General features: G+C 32.3%; 1 protein-coding gene across 1 annotated transcript; it reads right to left on the reverse strand.

Annotated features, from left to right (window-relative positions):
- Positions 1–5775: 5775 nt before the first annotated feature.
- Positions 5776–19293, reverse strand: LOC147071166 (uncharacterized). Its single transcript, XM_085948541.1, has 3 exons — positions 19230–19293; positions 7431–7706; positions 5776–5924 (listed from the first exon to the last, which is right to left on the reverse strand). The coding sequence occupies exons 1-3, from the start codon at positions 19291–19293 to the stop codon at positions 5776–5778; spliced, it is 489 nt and encodes a 162-aa protein (XP_085804667.1).
- Between the last annotated feature and the right edge of the window lie 296 nt (positions 19294–19589).

The raw sequence follows: 19589 nt of genomic DNA on the forward strand, positions 1-19589 counted from the left end.
GAATGCATTGGCATCGTGTTCTGATAAATTCTAACAGTTTCAAATGTCTAGCTAGTCGGGAAGTTAGTTAAAAATCGATTGCAAGATTTGTACTGGACAAACAACCACCGGACAAACAAGAATACGAGCTAATAAAAACGTTGTAATAAAAGAACTCTCTTCTCGTTGGAACTTATGCCCAATTAAACCATTATTTACGTGTGCATATTTAAATAATAATATTAAATATGTATTTTAAAAGTAGGTACGAGGGTGGGTCAATAATTCCTTAGAAAAAAGCATTAAAACAGTTTTTATTTTTGTATTTTTTTTTTATTTCTCAACATAATCTCCTTGGAGCTCAATACACTTGGTTAGACGTTTCTCAATTTTTTTTAAACCGTCAGAAAAATAAGTTTTCGGAAGGTCCTCAAAATAAGCATTTGTCCGATCGATGACTTCTTCATTTGAAAAAAAACGTTGTCCACTTAGCCATTTTTTTAAGTTTGGGAAAAGGAAAAAGTCACTGGGGGCTAAATCTGGCGAATACGGTGGGTGGTCGACCAATTCGAACTTCAATTCTTCAATTTTAGCCATTGATCGTAAACATGTGTGAACACGGGCATTGTCCTGATGAAAGAGGATTTTTTTCCTGTTTAAATGAGGCCGTTTTTCTTCAATTTCGTTTTTTAGCTGGTCCAATAAAGATGCATAATAATCCCCTGTTATTGTTTTTCCTTTTTCCAAATAGTCAACGAAAATAATTCCACGTGTATCCCAAAATACAGTAGCCATAACCTTACCAGCTGATTTTACGGTTTTCGCCTTCTTTTGACATGGTTCGCCTTTCGCAATCCACTGCTTTGACTGTTCTTTCGTCTCGGGAGTATAGTGGTGTATCCATGTTTCATCTACAGTCACAAAGCGACGAAAAAATTCATCCGGATTGCGTTGCATGAGCGACAACAGGGCTTTAGAGGCCACCACCCTATTGCGTTTATTGTCGACTGTGAGCAAACGCGGCACCCATCTTGCAGAAACTTTTTTCATGCCCAATTTGTCATGTAAAATAGAAATGACGCTACCTTTTGAGATCCCTGTAACCTCAATTATCTCACTCAATTTTAATCTTTGGTCACTTAAGGCGAATTCTTCACTGAGCCTTTTTTAAAGAGGCACCTAGCGGAAAAATACGAAGCTTGCAATTTGAGACATTTTTTTGATAATTTACAATTTCAACTGTATTAATGAATAAATATGTATCTGAAAACATTAAAAATAAAAATATTTTTTATTTTAAGTCAAAGACAAACTTACAATTGTAAAAAATGTAATAAAATGTGAATTTGTTCTATCGGTCCGCACCCTATTATTTCATATATTTTATGGTCATATTTATTATTAAAATTTAGTTTATTAAGTTTTCTAAGCAACACCTAAGCGATTTTTGACTAATTCATAGTTTTAATATTTTTTATATCTATTTTATAAAACATTGATTTTTATAAAAAAATATAAATGTGTATAACTTGAAATCCTTTTTATTTATATCAAATCAATTATTTTTATAAATATAAATAAAATATGTTTATTAATATAAATAAAAAAGGATTTCAAGTTATACACATTTATATTTTTTATAAAAATTGATGTTTTTTAAAATAGATATAAAAAATATTAAAACTATGAATTTGTCAAAAATCGCTTAGGTGATGCTTAGAAAACTTAATAAACTAAATTTTAATGATAAATATGACCATAAAATATATGTAATAATAGGGTGCGGACCGATAGAACAAATTCACATTTTATTACATTTTTTACAATTGTAAGTTTGTCTTTGACTTAAAATAAAAAATATTTTTATTTTTAATGTTTTCAGATACATATTTATTCATTAATACAGTTGAAATTGTAAATTATCAAAAAAATGTCTCAAATTGCAAGCTTCGTATTTTTACGCTAGGTGCCTCTTTAAAAAAGGCTCAGTGAAGACTTCGCCTTAACACCATATCGTGGATTTTATTGATCATTTCTGGTGTAGTCACCTCTACAGGACGTCCTGAGCGTGGTTCATCCTTTGTTGATGTACGACCACGTTTAAATTCATTTAACCAGTTATAAATAGTTGCAAGTGAAGGAGCAGATATGCCGTGAACTAAATCCAACTCATTTTTTATTTCCTTTGCTGTTAACCCTTTTATATTAAAATGTTTAATAACAGCTCTAAACTCAATTTTCTCCATTTTTGTAAACAAGCAAATTTTTTTTTTAAATGTACGAAAATAAAAAACAACAACCCGACCAATCTGATTGAAACTTCGCAGCATACTGAATCGGTAGTGCCGCTGCATGAAAACAAACCGCTTACAGTACTAGTCGCGCCACCTGTCGGCTTTTCTAAGGACTTATTGACCCACCCTCGTACCTATAATTCACGAACATCTATTTATTTTCGAATTTCATTACATTCCGTGGCGCCCAGTTATCCCGGCGCCGAATCGTCCGAAACCCACAGTAACAACATTCAACTCGATGCGGAATGTACTGAAAGCGACTGTACTCGATTAAAACCAAATGCTGCCTATTCAACGCTTGTATTCTGACGGTTCTGATTTTCGTTGTAAGTCATGGAACCTTTCGAAGGTTCAGACCAACCGTATTTTGAAAACAAACGTTTGCGGAGAATACCGAATGAGCGGTGATATAATTTTGGGAGAAACGAGAGGACCAAGCAGCCTCTCATCACACTGAGAATAAAAAGGCGACGTGGTTGAACCTGGTGTGACCACGTAATGCAGATGCCTCAAGAGAATTTAAACCTGACTCGCCGGTTCTTTCTTCAAGGCAATCTTCAATGTAATACCATCTACAGAGTGTATGCTGGTATAACCTGGGAAGATGCAAGAATATTGGCGAATGACAGAGATTATCGGAGGTGCCATATGCTGACCAAATGCTCCAACTAAGTGGTGGACATGGTCGAAGAAGAGATAACAAGTATGTGTTGGATGCAGCTCTAGCGACACGTTTTAATTGATGTATCCTTGATTCAATTATGTTGGTAAGGTATACTTTTCGAGGCAGGCTTTCTTTTTTTGGTATTTTTGGATCATATAGTTAAAATTCAGCGAACATATTTTTCAAAATAGAGAATTTGTAAAATCAACATTGAAAAGTGCTTCAGATATTCTGATGGAGGATATTATTAAAATAAGGATTTAAATTGAAAACAACACTATCTTCCGGTATACATACAGACCATACAGTTCCTGTATGTTTGCATTGACAAAATAAATCTATTGCATAAAAAAATGTGTGCTCATTCTTGGCTCGGGATTTTTTTTTCAAATATACCATCATTAATCGTCAGGTGTTCGAATTTAGAACTAAGCTAATCTCAGTATAAAACTTATGAAACGATATGTCAAATGAAAGCATGTGGCGGCCTCACTCAGCAGACAGATTATACTGGTAGATTAGTAGACTTACATAAATTCGAAAGGATAATAAAACGTATACTATGCAATTTTTCCTCTTGCCTTATCTTATTTAATGGGTGTGTCACCCTCATTCGTGGCGACAGAGCCTTGGTTACGCCAACCAACTTTCGCCACTGGGAAAATCTTTTTGGGCTTGTCGACACAAGTATATTCCTTGGATATGACCAGCTTCTTTTTTTCGGGAAGTTTTGAATATTTGAACCGCCGAGTTTATCAAATGCGTTAGTACGTGAATCTATATGTATCATTATGATATAATGACGTTCGGGAAGTTGGAAGGCAAACGAAGACATGGTGTCGAGTTGCATTTAAAGACTATGAATGTCCAAAATTAATTGGAGGTAGATGCCAGAGGAATTCAAGTTTAGTGTATGTTTATAGCGCCAGAAAGAAGATGATAAAATCGACACCTCAATACTACAACTAGATAACTCTGCTTTGGTCATTGTTGGGAAAATGAAATTGAAACTTTATTAACATAAATCTAGGTTATAATAAATAAATTATTATTTAAAATAAAAATGGAAAATTGTGCTTGTATAATAGGGAACAATTAAATAATGATCAATTCTATGAAAAAATATTGTAGATATATTATTTTATTTATTTAATTCATTTATGGTTTTTAAAGTTATCTAATATTTTCAAACACAAAATTAATATAGTTCCCATTAATTCTGACAAACCTAGTTTTATCATTTCGTTACATTACGTTACGTTACGTTTCATTACAAGGAAATGTAGAATCATATAATAGATATCTCAAAAACAGTGAAAATCAAGTTATCTAGTTGTAGTATTGAGGTGACGATATAATATATAGGTATAGGGTATGGTTTTCGGAATTTGTATATTGACTTACTAATAATATTTGCAACGCATTTGAAACAGTGGGTGGATAGTAAAATCAAAATTTACCACAGATGAAGTGACAGTCCTTCATTTAAATTGTCTATTCATAACTACAGATAGGTAGGTACATAATTTACCTCTATCAATCCAATTCAGACATGTCACAATGCGCTTCTATGTACATTTCTTTAATATGTACAATTTAAAGAAAACAATACACTATTGACCTATATTTTTATGCATATTATGTCAAATGAATTGAAATAATTGAATATCAAAATAAAGAACACAGCGTTATGTTTAAATAAAAATATTTATTTTAGTTATTGTTATATAGCTTTTCTTATCTCAGTTGTAATAAAGCTCTAAAATATATTGAAAATAAATAAGCAATATTGAATATAATTCAATGACCAATGGACATAAAACATTTTTATTAATTATGATTTAACACTAACATTAATTCTAAACACCCATCCCCTTTCTGGGTGCGAATAATTATTATTGTACAGTAATCTTAACACCATATTACATATCTCTACTGATAATAAAATGTAAGTATATCTATGTATGTCATAACTAAAAAATGGACCAATATTAATAAAACCTGCACAATTTATAGGCTACTACATTATTGGTAGCTACCAATTTAGTAACCTTTCATCGCGATTCCCGATACCTCAAAAGAAACCTTCCGAAGAATAACGTACTTGCAACAATATGACGTAAGGCGCAGGAAGAGAAGCCCTCGCCTAGAAATCGAACAATAAATTAATAATACGAATCAGTCTACTTCTTCATTGTGTCTCTGACTTTCCGTATTTCACGCGAACGTATTCGTGGAAGATCGCTAGTAAATAATATAAATTAATTACTAAATTTAAAGTGAAAAATGAGAATATCTATTATACTAATCAATTAATCTATAGTATATTCACAGTGGCGTCCCGTGGGAGTAGGCAGATTGAGCGTCGCTTGGGGGCGACATTTACTCGAAGGGCGGCATATCGAGGAGAATCATTTTGTATATATAGAAATAGCTACCTACCTAAAATTAGTAATAATGAAATTATCTTTCCATTCCACATACAAATGTGTTAATTAACATAAAAGGTTCAACAGGACTGTCATTTTTTGTCGGGTTCGCGATGTCTAGTTTACTTCCGTTGACCTTCAACGTCCATGGTGACCAGAAATGACACGTGCACGGATGATAAAAAATACTGTGCACAAAAATGGGGCGGCATTTTAGCGTTGTCCAGGAGCGGCATTTTGTCTAGGGACGTCACTGTATATTCAGAATTATTTTGCATTATGGAAATTATTTATCATACTGGATCTTTGATAAGATAATCAGTTGGCTTAAATGTTAATATATATTTATCCCAGAATTCATTTGCCATTCTGAATCAATGAGAAATTTATGAAGAGATTTGTGAGGTTATTTCTTGTTGTAGAATCTTGAATAGAGGGGGTTGAAGGATCTGTAGTCTTCGCAGCAGCACGACGTGATGAGGTTGGATTCCTGGCAGGAGTTGGCGTGGATATAACTGCAGTCGGTGTACTGGCATTCGAAGGCGTTTTCCGTGTCTGAAAAAAATGTCGGATTAAACAATAATTACTATCGATCCTTCTATGTTGCATGCAGATTATTTCTTATAACTAAGTTTTTGACTGCAATATATACTTTACATTCCTGTCAATCAGGAGGCAATCAGTTTTGTGACCAATTAGGGTTAAAGACATTACTAATAGTAACTTATGCTTAGCTCATTAGTGGTAAATCTATGTACTTGCGTTATAATTTTTGATAAGCATTTTCTTTGGTTTATTAAATTGTTAGCTTTTATTTTTGTTTACTTGACAAAACGTCGCTATAGGATTGGTTTGTCGAATATCCGTTTTTGTCGAAATCGACCTTTGAATGCAGAATGATTTTTCGTATCTGAACGGACCAGAACCATAATTTTCTTTAAATTGCTTTGTAATGAAAACATCATTCATATGCTGTAAAAACAATAATTTAAATATCTTCATGTATTTAAATATAGGATAATCAAATTTGTTTTTCGTCTCCTGAACATTTGGTCTATTCGACAAACCAATCTACAGCGACGAAAACAGAGCAGCGATAAACGAAACTATGAAAATTCAGAACAGAGGAAAAATAAAACATTTATTTTGTTGCATCAATTTATTGATTAAATAGGTACCTACTTATGAAACTTTAATTTATAAAAACATATATATTATAATCACTACATGTTCGTTATTCAGCGTAAAAATCTCAATTTAAAACGATGTGTACAATTATTATCGTTTTTGTCCGTATCCCACGGAAAATCCAATATGGATTAAATTATTCTTTTCTTTTTTATATGGGAACCTTTAATTCAAGTGTATTCAAGGTTTGCTGAGAAAAGACTACCGTTGGCCAAATAAATAAATATTATTATGATGTTACTAGACAGATTACAATGCACATTCAAATAGCTAAATTTCCGTTTGTTATCTTCACACAATTATTTAACTCATTATTTTCTTTGTAGTCACCCAAGCATTTGAACATACTATTAGATTGATCAAGACGAGATAAATGGTTTGCCGGTAACATCGCATTGAGTCCCGTTTAATTAAGGCTCTCCAGCGACTAGCAATGCACAAACTATATGAATTGAATTTTTACGGTGTATTGACAATCTATGTTCAATATAAAAATCTATACCTAGGTACATCATTTAGAGATACGACAATATTAAAAAATGTTATATTATTTTCCCCTGTTCTGAATTTTCATAGTTTAGTTTTGTAACATTTCGGTTTATTCATGTTCTGTTTATGCATGTTCTGTTTAGTCGTATTCTGTTTATTCATGGAACCAAAATAAAGGTCACTTCCGCCACTAGACAATGTTTACGATATGGTAGGCAGATATTAAAATTACGATACTATCGTCAACACGTTTTTTCAGCTAAAAGCCATTTCTCAAATTTAATGTCAAGAGAAAACTCTGTTTGAAAAAGCTGTTTATTTAAACGCTATCATAAACCCTGAAAAATTAAACTACATCTCGGTTAAATAAAATGAAATACTTACAATACTCATCCCCACAGCAGCAACTGTCATGCAACTGTTTATGAGAACAGTAGCTGTACACAGAGGAGTCGCAGACAGGGCATCCATGTTGAGGGTAGAAGCCAGTCTCTCCCCAGGCAGATCCAGGATTTAGACCCGGTCCGAGGCCACCTCCTGGGCCATATCTTCCACCTGAGCCATAAACTCCTGGTCCATAGCGAAACCCGTTAGTTGTATATCTTAATCCAGATATCGGATATCGTGAACTGCCGTAGGGGGACAGGCTCAGAGATAGGGCTGGAATTATTAAATCGTTATTAGTTTATTGGAAATTAAATGCACAAATAAGTAATTACATAAACATATTATATTTATATATAAATAAACCAGCTAACTGCACTTTTGAGCAAAAATGAGATTTTGATGGCATTTTGTTATAAATCATATTTTCTATGCTCACAAAATTTCAAACTCATAAACCTATTAATAAATGCGTTATCGTTATCCATACAAAACAGTCAACTGCAGGTGCCAAATCTCCAATATCGTAAATGGAACAACTTTGCTCTTTATATATATTATTATTATTATTATTATTACAACGTTTTTCTTAGCTCGTATTCTTATTTGTCCGGTGGTTCTTTGTCCGGTACAAATCTTGCAATCGATTTTTAACTAACTTCCCGACTAGCTAGACATTTGAAACTTTTAGAATATATTAGAACATGATGCCAATGCATTTTTTAATACTTTTAGCCATCTTTAAGGAGAATTGAATTCATTTTCAGTTAATTCTGTTTTGTATGAAAAGTTATTTCGCTACCATTATTGGTCTGGGGTCCTAGCAACTAAACTATTAATATATACGTGCGTTCCTATGGAAATCAATATGACATATTGTCAAAATGGCATTTCAATATTATTTCTATCAAGTACAAATTTGTTTGATCGTTTAAGCTAGTCAAGTAAAGTTTATATTATTCAACAGAAAATTTAAAAACGTTGTACCTATATAAAAAGTTCTTTTTATCTTGGAATTATTTTCTTATATTATAAAAGAGAAGCTAAGAAGGAATAGCGTATTAATTCATGGTGCAGCTTATTTTCGTAAAAAAATCCAAATGTATTTTTGGAATTGTTTATTCCGCTTGATATTTAAGTTTTTTCTCCTTTCTGGACAATTTGCCCAAAAGGAGTTAGCCGGTTTGCAGATTAAGCCTTCGATATCATTTATTATAACTATTATTCGGAAACTTTTTAATATTAAATTTGTATTTTTGAGGTGTTTCCGAATTATGTTCAATAAAGAATGTTACACATCCTGAGAATTATTAGTGGAATAAAAATAGTTTATTAAATTGTTAGCAACTGCAAGTACGTTACGACTTAAATTTGAAGATATCCTGACGCTGGCTAGGAATCAAGGTTAGCAACACAAAAATTAGTCGCCAATATTTTCGATATTTGAGTAACGTGTCAGTAGAGTATGTAAGTAGTTAAATTGATAAATCATATTAGCCGAAACTTGACAAATGCGGATTTTCATCTCGCCAAACACCAATAGGTATGTTTCTAAAGTGTTCCCAAATTACATAAATACGATAAAAAATGTTACATTATTAAATCATGTAAATAAAAAAAAGTTTATTATAACTATATGACTATAATATCTAGGCCAGGAAAGGACAAGTTTTTCATCTCTAACTGTCTTCTCACAGTCTTTATAAGTATACTACTGGGGTGGTCTTACTTCCTCAATGCAGTTTAACAGAAGTATCGTGGTATCTAACTGCTACCCTCAACCAGAGTCATTTGATCGTAGTATAGTGTATGCATGTGGTCACGACGAAATGCTGCTGAATTTCGATGTTTGTGCGGGACTGGTTTAGTTATCAAGCTAATTCACTGGTTTAATCAGGGACGGGCCAAGGGTGGCTGCCACCGGGTGCTAGCCCAAAATAGAAACTATTGTTTATTGAAAATCTGACAGAAGTCAAAGAAAAGTTAAAACAATTATTTTATTATTAAGGAAATTTTGACATATTTTACTTATTAAATAATTTATAACATTCTGAATAATATAATAATTTAGCGTCTGAAATCGATGGGTAGCTGGTATGTATCAAAAAAGCATGAAAGCATTATTATATTATATGAATATTTAATGACATGGAAGACGATTGCGCTGCAAGCGACTTTTTTGATCATATACAGTTAATTTTATGTTTAAGTAAAATATTTTTTTCGGACCTTTACCGCCCATTAAATTCTGCCGCCCGAATGTTTCGCACCCCTAACATCCACGCTTGGGGCGTCTCTGAAGTTAATATAACTATAACACAACGATGATCAAATTATTCCCAATACTGTTCATTTTCTTAAAGCGATTGACACAATGTATTGTCTCCTCACTTAATATTCCTAATATTTTCAATACGTTGTCATAGCTTAAATTTGACGGGTGTAAACTGGCCACAATCGTTATCTAAATACATAATTATACTAATTTTACAACGTTTTTCTTAGGTCGTATTCTTATTTGTCCAGTGGTTGTTTGTCTGGTACAAATCTTGCAATCGATTTTTAACTAACTTCCCAACTAGCTTGACATTTGAAACTTTTAGAATATATCAGAACACGATGCCAATGCATTTTTTTAATATTTTTAGCCATCTTTAAGTAGAATTGAATAGTTAATTCTGTTTTGTATAAAAAGTTATTTCGATACCATTATTGGTTGCTAGGAGGTCCTAGCAACTAAATTATTAAATAATATATACGTGCGTTACTATGGAAATCAATATGAAATGACATTTCATTATTCAGTATTTCTATCAAGTACAAATTATTTGATCGTTTAAGCTAGTCAAGTCAAGTTTATATGATTCAACAGAAAATTTAAAAACGTTGTATATAAAAAGTTCTTTTTATCTTGTAATTATTTTTGTATTAACTATTTACAAATTCAAATAATAAAATGGAAGACTTACCGGTAGATTTCAAGAAGGCTAGTAATACCGCGAAAAATATAAATAACCTGTCTGATTTAATTACTGACATTGTAATAAATAAATAAATTAATTAAAATGATATTTATTCTTTCTATATCAATAATAATTATTAAACTTAGGATTTCTGCTGTTGTTTATCAAACCGGATCTAGAGATATTTAAAGTCAGTAGTAAAACTGATATTGTGTTTAGGATAGTACAACGAACGTATTAATACGTCGTTCCAGCCGAACACCAGTTAATAGGACTGCTTGTAAGATCAAATCTTTAGGAGTTTTGTGCAAATTTCTTGATAGAAATTACGTTCTCTACCTTTCTAAGTTACCGGAAATATCCATAAAATAAATCTGTGTAAACTTGTATAGGTACATCGGACACAGATAACAGGAGATCGGAGATTGTATAGGTACTGATGAAGAATCGATGGCATCCGTTGTTTGTACTCCCAATGTGCAGAACTAACATGCCGTTAGTAATACCAATTGGTAGGGCAATAACTATTTTTAATCAAATCACTTCGAATATTGATATATTCCACTAACGTGAGAGTGAATTTGGGTGTAATGTTGTTTTATATGTTTTTAAGATAGGTTCTATCAACCTAGTTCACTCTGTGTGCTTCCGTGTACTTTTATTTTTGTTATTTTATTTCTTATTTTGCTACTTCTTGTATTATTAACACACATTGCTCAGTATTTTTATTTCAAAAATTGTTAACACTTATTTTATATCATGTCGTGAACGCTTTGAATCTATAATGTGTTATGTTCACTAAATGTAAAATAAATAAATTTGAATTTGAATTCAATTCGATAGAACAAAATTGTCAAATATTATGCATAATATAAATACCCACTATACATACTAGTACAAATTATTTAATAGGTATATATATTTGGAATCACGATAGGGTAGATTATTTTAGAACATGACACACGTGCTTTATTTATTTTCCAAAGGAGAATTAAGAGGTAAGAAGAGTAGTGGGCTTAATGATGTGGCGGTCCGGCGTACCGACTGATTTCGAGCTCTCTCTCGCGATAAAAAATAAATAATAACTATAAATCAAATATTTTATATAAATATAATTATTATTGAGGATGATATATGATGATACTAGGAATGAATAATATAAGTAGTTTTTTCTGTACAAGTACGTATGTATCTATTTGAAGGGGATTTGATTGATTTTCATTGACGTTATGTATTGGGTAATACTTTGTTTTGTTATACTTTTTTAAGTGTTTGATGACCAGTTTGGACTGTTTCGAGGCGCCCTGTTAAATATCTAGACGAATAAATTGCGTCAATTTCGTCAAACAAATCGCCCCTGGATAAAAAAAACATACATTGAGGCGAATGATCATATAAATCGCGTATAATAGTACTCACATATGTATTGTCATCAGTAAATAATCAGTACCAACGTCAACAGCAGGCTGCCATTTTTATTTTATTTATAAAAATTATTTCTAAAATTTAAAATTATTGCTTTCTGTAGTAAATAATTCACCCTTAATACGCAACCATATTAATTTTGGGGATACGCATAGAGACCACTGTATTTACATATATCAATATTTACTAAGCGTTTTTAAAGTCTTGTATTTATAAAAAAAATACTTAAATAAAATGTATAGCATTTTCGAAAGTAAAAAACAGCATTTTAGTATCTAAAATACACACTAAAATCGTTCTGGAATAAAATATCTGTCTAATTTGTAATACAAAATTTTTAGAAAAATATTGTTTGAATCGCTAGTCTTATTATACTCTTTGGCAAATGTACATGCTACCAACATACACACGTGTTAGATAATTCAGTAATTAATAATAAACACGTTAATGCTGCAGCTTAAATTTCGTTTAGATAACGGAATTACGATTATCTTGTGGGGCGTTTGCTCCCAGCCCAACGGTGTTTGCAAAGGAATAGTAATTTAAAATTCAACATCAAAAACTTATTAACAATATACTACAGATAGACGGCAGGCATATAATAATAATTATCACTCATTTATATTATATACATATCTACTATGTACATTGTACACAATTAAACTTTTGAGTCTGATTCAAAATATAATGGAGTTCGTTAATTATTGTAACATTTCAAATAATTTTATTCTTATTTATCATTAAGTCATTAACTTATTATTAAGTGTCTTCTTTTAGCGGAGTTGGCATCATCATACCTGTTTATGTAATGGAAATGTCCACTGGTTTTCTGTTCTCATCAGTGTTGGAGCCATGGCTCAAAGCTCCGGTGCGTTACGGTTCATGAAATCCCCGAAATAATCGTTCCGTCTCGTGGAAACAATAATGTTAGCATCAGTGACACTCGTATGTAGACTATATAACAAAAAAACTAACAAACGTATTTTTTATTACTATTATTTTATTTTCTTACATAAAATTAGATAAATACGTCAATTTTATCGGAAAATTATCGAGAGATCCGGTTCGTAAAATTGTCCATTTCAAGCGCTGGTTACAGCGGAGCTCGTAGCAGGAGCACGTAGTAGTGGAGCAATGGGGTTTTACCCGGAATACCGAAAATTTGTAGTGATCCACTGCTCCGGATGTTTTTTTTATAATTAAATTTTCGTCCTAAAATCCAATGAAAATAGTATATTTGCCACTTTGCAACACTGGAATTATTTGAAATACGGCAACATTGCCGTGTGATGAATAACGTCACAATGAAAGACGATTTGCTGCCGGTTTTGTTTAATCTAATTAATAATGAAAAGACGAATGAATAATAAACCTTATTTAAAAACTACTTATTTTGTAATTTTTTAACATTTGTATACATATAATAACTTTTCATCCGGAGCGAAGCAGTCCCTCAAGCGGAGCAGCTCAAAAAACCTCCAACCCTCTGGTTCTCATCGAAGTTTCACATTTGTGTATACGAAAATCAATGGGAGACGATGAGGTTGTTATATATAAACCATAAGAAACAAAATAATATGATAATTATCAATTAATTCGCGTATAATGGTTAAATATGTTTTTTCCAATTTTCGCGTGTACATATATAAAATATTCAGTGGTGTATTAACGGCCCACATGCTCAGCGTACGTCAAAATGGAGCTTTTATGCTATTTTCAAAGCATGATCCTGGACAATCCTTAAACGTTGTAGATAATCTAATTGCATAATTTTGAAGCCTTATTATCCTTTATATTTATTTTAAACATTTGATGACTGCATAAAGTATTTTTATAACAAAAAATAGTATTCTTTTAAACCTCTCGCTCTAATGTTTTAGAATATAGTCATATTTCAGTACGTCCATGTGAAGTGGTGTTAAGATTTTTTATATTTATTAATTTTTAGAAGCACTAGTTTAGAGACAGGACGTTAACTGCGAATCATATTATGTTTCATACAATATTTAAATACTTGATTGTAATAGTAACATTAGAAGAAAAAAACTTGTTATTTGTACTGCAGAAAAGCTTTAGAATGATTATTTTGTCTCCGAAAATAATAATAACAATGCATAAAGGTGCCGTACATAGGTACATGCATATTATATAGTGTAGCATTATAGGTAGGGATTGCAATACCGAATGAAAATACCAATACTGGTATTTAGATATTTCCAATTGAATACCGGTATTCGTGAAAAATGTAAAAAACAGATACCAATAAATATAGATATAAAAATCTATCTAAAATATTAATATTTTATAATAGAAAAAAAATATCTAAATAAGTACCTACATATTACGTAACTTTTAAAATATGTAAAGGTAATATATGGAAGAGATGCTGATGTTGACAAAGACCAATAATGTATATTATTATGTAGTTGAACTATTGGCACTTTCTTCTTCGAATGATCTTTCAATAAATTTATTTTATGAAGTGTTCTTGGACGTGTACGTGCCCACTGGTAATTCCACCTAATGTTTTATAATGTTGTAAAATCAAAGACAATATTGCTTACTTTTTGTTACAAAAAATATATTTCTCTATTAATCTATACGATGTTAATTAATTAATACATTGTATATACACTTTTAATACCGAATATATCGGTATTATCTGATTTTTAAAACTGGTATTTCAGTATCGAAAAATACTGGGATACTGGTATTGCAATCCCTACATGCATACATTTGATTGATTTTCTTGGAAAGTCTTACTTTTATAAATACACGTCATATTTTTAAATAATTACAAAAATCTGTCATTTAATCATGATGTCCTTCCACTGAAAAATACAGTAAAGTTAATAAAATTCCATATTATCCATGTTTTTATTAAAATATTATCTTAGGCAGTCATCTAGATTTTGATTTAAAGATAATATGGTTGTAAGGCGGTTATCAGGTGTCTGCATAAGTTAATTTGTTAGTCCATTTCACAGGTAACGGTAGATTAGACTAGTCAGTCGTAGCTATAATAATGTTATAGCTTGCAGAGGCGTATTCTAATAAATTGATGTAACGCAGGTCTATGTTCGGATTTATTATGTTACTGTCAAAATCCTAAATGAAGTGACGCACGGAGTTAATCATACTGACCCCAAACCATTGGACTTTTCAGTTATTAACCGATTACGGTGTTAAAAATAACATACATACTCATGGCCCCCACATCCTGAAGCGGGCCCCCAGGCCAGAATGTTTGGCTGGCTCCTTACACATTTCTGAGGTTAGTGTGATGATCTACAGTAGTATTCCCCAAATGGAATTCTGTGATATCCCGAGGTTCCGGGAGGTCAAATTAAGGGTATTCCATGTATTTTAGCAATTTTTTGTATTTTTAAATAAATCCAAATTGAGTTGTCGACACTCGGTTTCATATTCTGAAGCAATGGTGGCGACCTAGTAGTTGCCAAGTAACACGGGAATTGTCATTTAATTAAGACAAATAAAAATCACGAGCTAAATTATTTATTATTTTTAACAACGATCAATATTTATATGTGATTGAATCCCTAGAAATTATATTTTTAAATTATCTTATAAATTATTTTGAATAAATGTGCACTTACGTAAACTGTAAGCGCTCCTTAAATAGCATACCAATTTATATGGGCCGCCGCAGACGTCTTGAAATTATGAGAAACAAACTTCATATAAAAAAAGTTTTCGATTCACGCGAACGTAATCCATACAATATGTGAAGCGAAACGAGATGTCGCTTATTTTTTTAAACCTTCGAGACATGCCATAAATGGTGCTTATTGAAATAGTGGAAAAGATCGTAAAATTATTATGACAATTATACGACAGATGTCGTTGGCCATATTGAATATATTATTATGTGATTATATTACTTATTTAATATGTCAATATAAAATTAAAAAATATTTTTCTTAAGAAGGTAGGCTTTAAATAATCGCCTAGTATGGAGTCTTCGCCACTGTAATATGCATACAAGGTGAATATTACTAACATATTATTGTGTTTTAAAAATAATATCTACATATTACCCATTATCTAATCCGCCGTGAAGCGTTATGTAACTTATTGTGATACTATATCAATTAGTGATTATACTTATTTTAATGCCTGATTGAATATTAAAAACATTAATTGTTGGAAAGCACGAAGTTGATGATTTATAATTTACAATTATGGAGTTTAGGATCACAGAGGTCTACCTACAATAACATAGTTTTGAGATAAATGCAAATAAAGATTTAGCTACTATGAAATTAATTAAATAAAATATCTTGTAAACGGACATGTTTAACATAGGGCTTTGTGACACCAATAAATATGATTACAGTCCCACAAACTTATCTGAAGAACTGATAAAAAATGAACTACTACGACGCTATATGGACGCCATATTGAATAAGTGATTCCACTGTCAGATTCTGTCCAGTTGCGAGTCTTGATTGAGTGGTTTTCGACTGTGGTTCCCCATCAATTCTTTTATAAAAGTTTGTGGCACTGTACGGCATTATCGAAACGGGGGCTAACTCAAAACATGTATTTTACAACGTTTTTCTTAGGTCGTATTCTTATTTGTCCGGTGGTTGTTTGTCCGGTACAAATCTTGCAATCGATTTTTTACTTACTTCCCGACTAGCTAGACATTTGAAACTTTTAGAATATAACAGAACACGATGCCAATGCATTCTTTTAATACTTTTAGCCATCTTTAAGTAGAATTGAATTCATTTTCAGTTAATTATGTTTTGTATGAAAAGAGGCCCAGACGGTCTGCACATACCTTATATATATATTACAGAATGCCCGTAATTTACAATTAGCCTAATAGTTATGGTTTTCCATGAACCTACTCTTTTGTTATTTTAGACTATTTTTATAACTAAGGGCCGCAAATATTTTTTCGCACACATGCGGCTATACCTCGTGGCGGACAAAGCATAGTAATAGGCCGAAACACCCTATAAGTCAGTCTTTCGTTAATAGATGAACGTGGTTTAAAAATGAATTTTACTCTGCTATCGTATTCATTTTGATATCAAGATTTTGTATACCGATTTTGTGTCTTTATGATTACTTTCAGACTTGTAAAAAATCATTAATTATTACAGTCACTGTAACATAACAATAATGAAGCGAATCGACTGACGCCTGCAAAAACCTCATCGACGATTCAATCGAATCTTTTCAAGTGAAGACGATTCGATTCCAATAAATGTTGTTATTTTTTTTTTTTTTGGATATACCAAATCGATTTTTCGACATCAAAAGAAAACCCATCATCCATATCGTGACATTGAACTCTTCAATTGTTAACAATAGGAGTAAATAAAAAACGAACGATATGTTTTTGAGATATTTTTTACAAATGCTTTTAGATAAAACACCATACCTAAATCTTTCATTAGAAGGGTACTGAACTCAGTGAGATAATAATATGTTTTTGTACATTATTCCAAGCTTGTAGTTTTACGCTCAGCTCCTATCCAGTGACGTCCCGCGGGGGTAGACAGGTCGTGCGTTGCTTAGGGGCAAAAATAGAAAAAAAAAGAGAAACGAATACAAATATTACTACTTTCGACAGGAGTGGCGGCAGGAAACTCAGAAATAATGGGAACTGAAATACCTAACGGGTAATAGGCAACCGATCTCGAGTGTGACAACTGTTCTTGATTTATGCACTGACGCTCATTCAAGATTGGTGTGTTTGAAGGTTGCAACACACACTATTGCACGTCTATGATATTGTGTAGTTCATTTTCGTAAGACACTCACACATTCGAAACTCTGCGTCAAAATGTAGTGTATTGGGGTATAGCCTTTCGGAATTATATTTATTAATCTATTCTGTGAGTGGCGGTTTTCCAAATGGCGGACAATGCTGTCGTTTTTGAAACTACCCACCGATATCTTAGTTTAAAAAATCACCAAAGCATAAAAATCCTGGCCACATAACTATTAATTTTATTGTTGTCGTAATAACCCATGGCGGTTTATGGCACGGGAGAAATCTTCACAAGGGGGTCCCTAAACCTGTCAGCATTTAAAACCATCGCCGTTTGAGAGTTTGTCTCATGGTAATCATCTAATCTTCAAATGTCTAAAAATCGTATTTTTTTGAAGATTTTTGTTGCATTTTTTCTGTTTAATATATCAGAAACTAAATAATAATAATTACAAGATAAAAAGAATTTATTATATACAACGTTTTTAAGTTTTCTGTTGAATCATATAAACTTAACTAGACTAGCTTAAACGATCAAAAAAAATGTAAGTACTCGATAGAAATACTGAATAAATAATATAGAATACTGAAATGTCATTTTGACATTTCATATTGATTTCCATAGTAATGCACGTATATATTAATAATTTTGTTGCTAGGACTCCAGACCCCTAGCAACCAATAATAGTGTTTTACTTTTAACGGATTTCTTCCGAAATAACTTTTCATACAAAACAGAATTAACTGAAAACGAATTCAATTCTATTTAAAAATGGCTAAAAGGATTAAAAGAATGCATTGGCATCGTGTTTTGATATATTATAAAAGTTTCAAATGTCTAGCTAGTCGGAAAGTTAGGTAAAAATCGATTGCAAGATTTGTACTGGATAAACAACCACCGGACAAATTAATAAGAATACGACCTAATAAAAACGTTGTAAAATAGGTATGTATCTAACGAATTTGCATACGATTTGATGGGCACTAAAAATGACAGAGGGCGGCATTCTCAGTCTGTCTAAGTGCGGCACTGCTCTGTTCAAACGTACTACCCGCTCTAGCAAATGATGAATGGCTAAGAATAATTACCTATGTGTGTTTATGAAGAGAATCCCCAATATAGATTACTTTATTGTGTTCTTTATTCCGCGCAGGTGCGTACACAGAAAAATGGTCGGAGGGGGGGTCCCTTTCAAAAAAAATCCACAATAATTCATCATTGATTTTTAAAGGGGCTGAGTTATTAAAACCAACCAGATGCCATTGACTTCCACATTTATCCCGCCTACTGAATACTGATAACGTGTCGTCGCTTCAATCGTGGACCATAGCGCTTTCCGGATACATTCCTCATACCCAGACATTCCACACTTTTAGTAACTAAGGGTCATCTACGAGTTATTGCGAGCTGTCTCACCCACACATTAAATTGTTGTCGAATGCGCTAAGATCTCGCGGTCATGATTATTAAGATCGTTAGTGTCCGGTCCTCAGTCATGAGGTATTGACGAATAAATATGAAATAATATTCTATTCACCTAAATAATTTGTAGTTTTTCCGTTCCTGGAGGGGTCCGGACCCGCAACCCCCCTCCCCCCTTGTGTGCGTCTGATTCTGTGGTATATCCGTTATCGGACATCGGCGTTGGCTATCGTTGATACTCTGAACAGAGATGGAGTGGTGAGCTACAACCAGTCTCTGAGATCCTTGAACCAGAACATTCATCTTTTGACAGTCCTCGCTTGCCTTCCCTTTAATGATAAAACGCATAAATTGGGTAACTGCGTGACGTGGTTTTGATTCCTTTGACTTCTCCTTTGGTCTTTGGTCATCATCCTCTTCTGACACGTTGGGTTATCGCGCTCGTGATTATGATGATGATGACATGAAAAGTCACATGTAAATTGAACGTAAAACATTTCACCGTGGCACAGTTCGCCGTGAGCTTTCTTATCGGAATGAGCTGACCGTATACTATACGATCTCCAATTTTATTAGATTCAATATGAACATTAATTCAA

This window comes from Rhyacophila brunnea, unplaced genomic scaffold (assembly GCF_057557595.1).
Source record: "Rhyacophila brunnea isolate RB1 unplaced genomic scaffold, BYU_Rbru_1.0 scaffold_20, whole genome shotgun sequence".
Lineage (NCBI taxonomy): Eukaryota > Metazoa > Arthropoda > Insecta > Trichoptera > Rhyacophilidae > Rhyacophila > Rhyacophila brunnea.

Bases quoted from the DNA above. Each gene is read 5' to 3' on its own strand.
- LOC147071166 (XM_085948541.1), bottom strand. From the start codon at position 19,293: ATGAATGTTCTGGTTCAAGGATCTCAGAGACTGGTTGTAGCTCACCAC. The intron at 7,707-19,229 runs GTATCAACGATA...TAATAATTCCAG, and splicing joins CCACTCCATCTCTGTTCAGA to CCCTATCTCTGAGCCTGTCC. The intron at 5,925-7,430 runs GTAAGTATTTCA...CATTTTTTTCAG, and splicing joins CTGCTGTGGGGATGAGTATT to ACACGGAAAACGCCTTCGAA.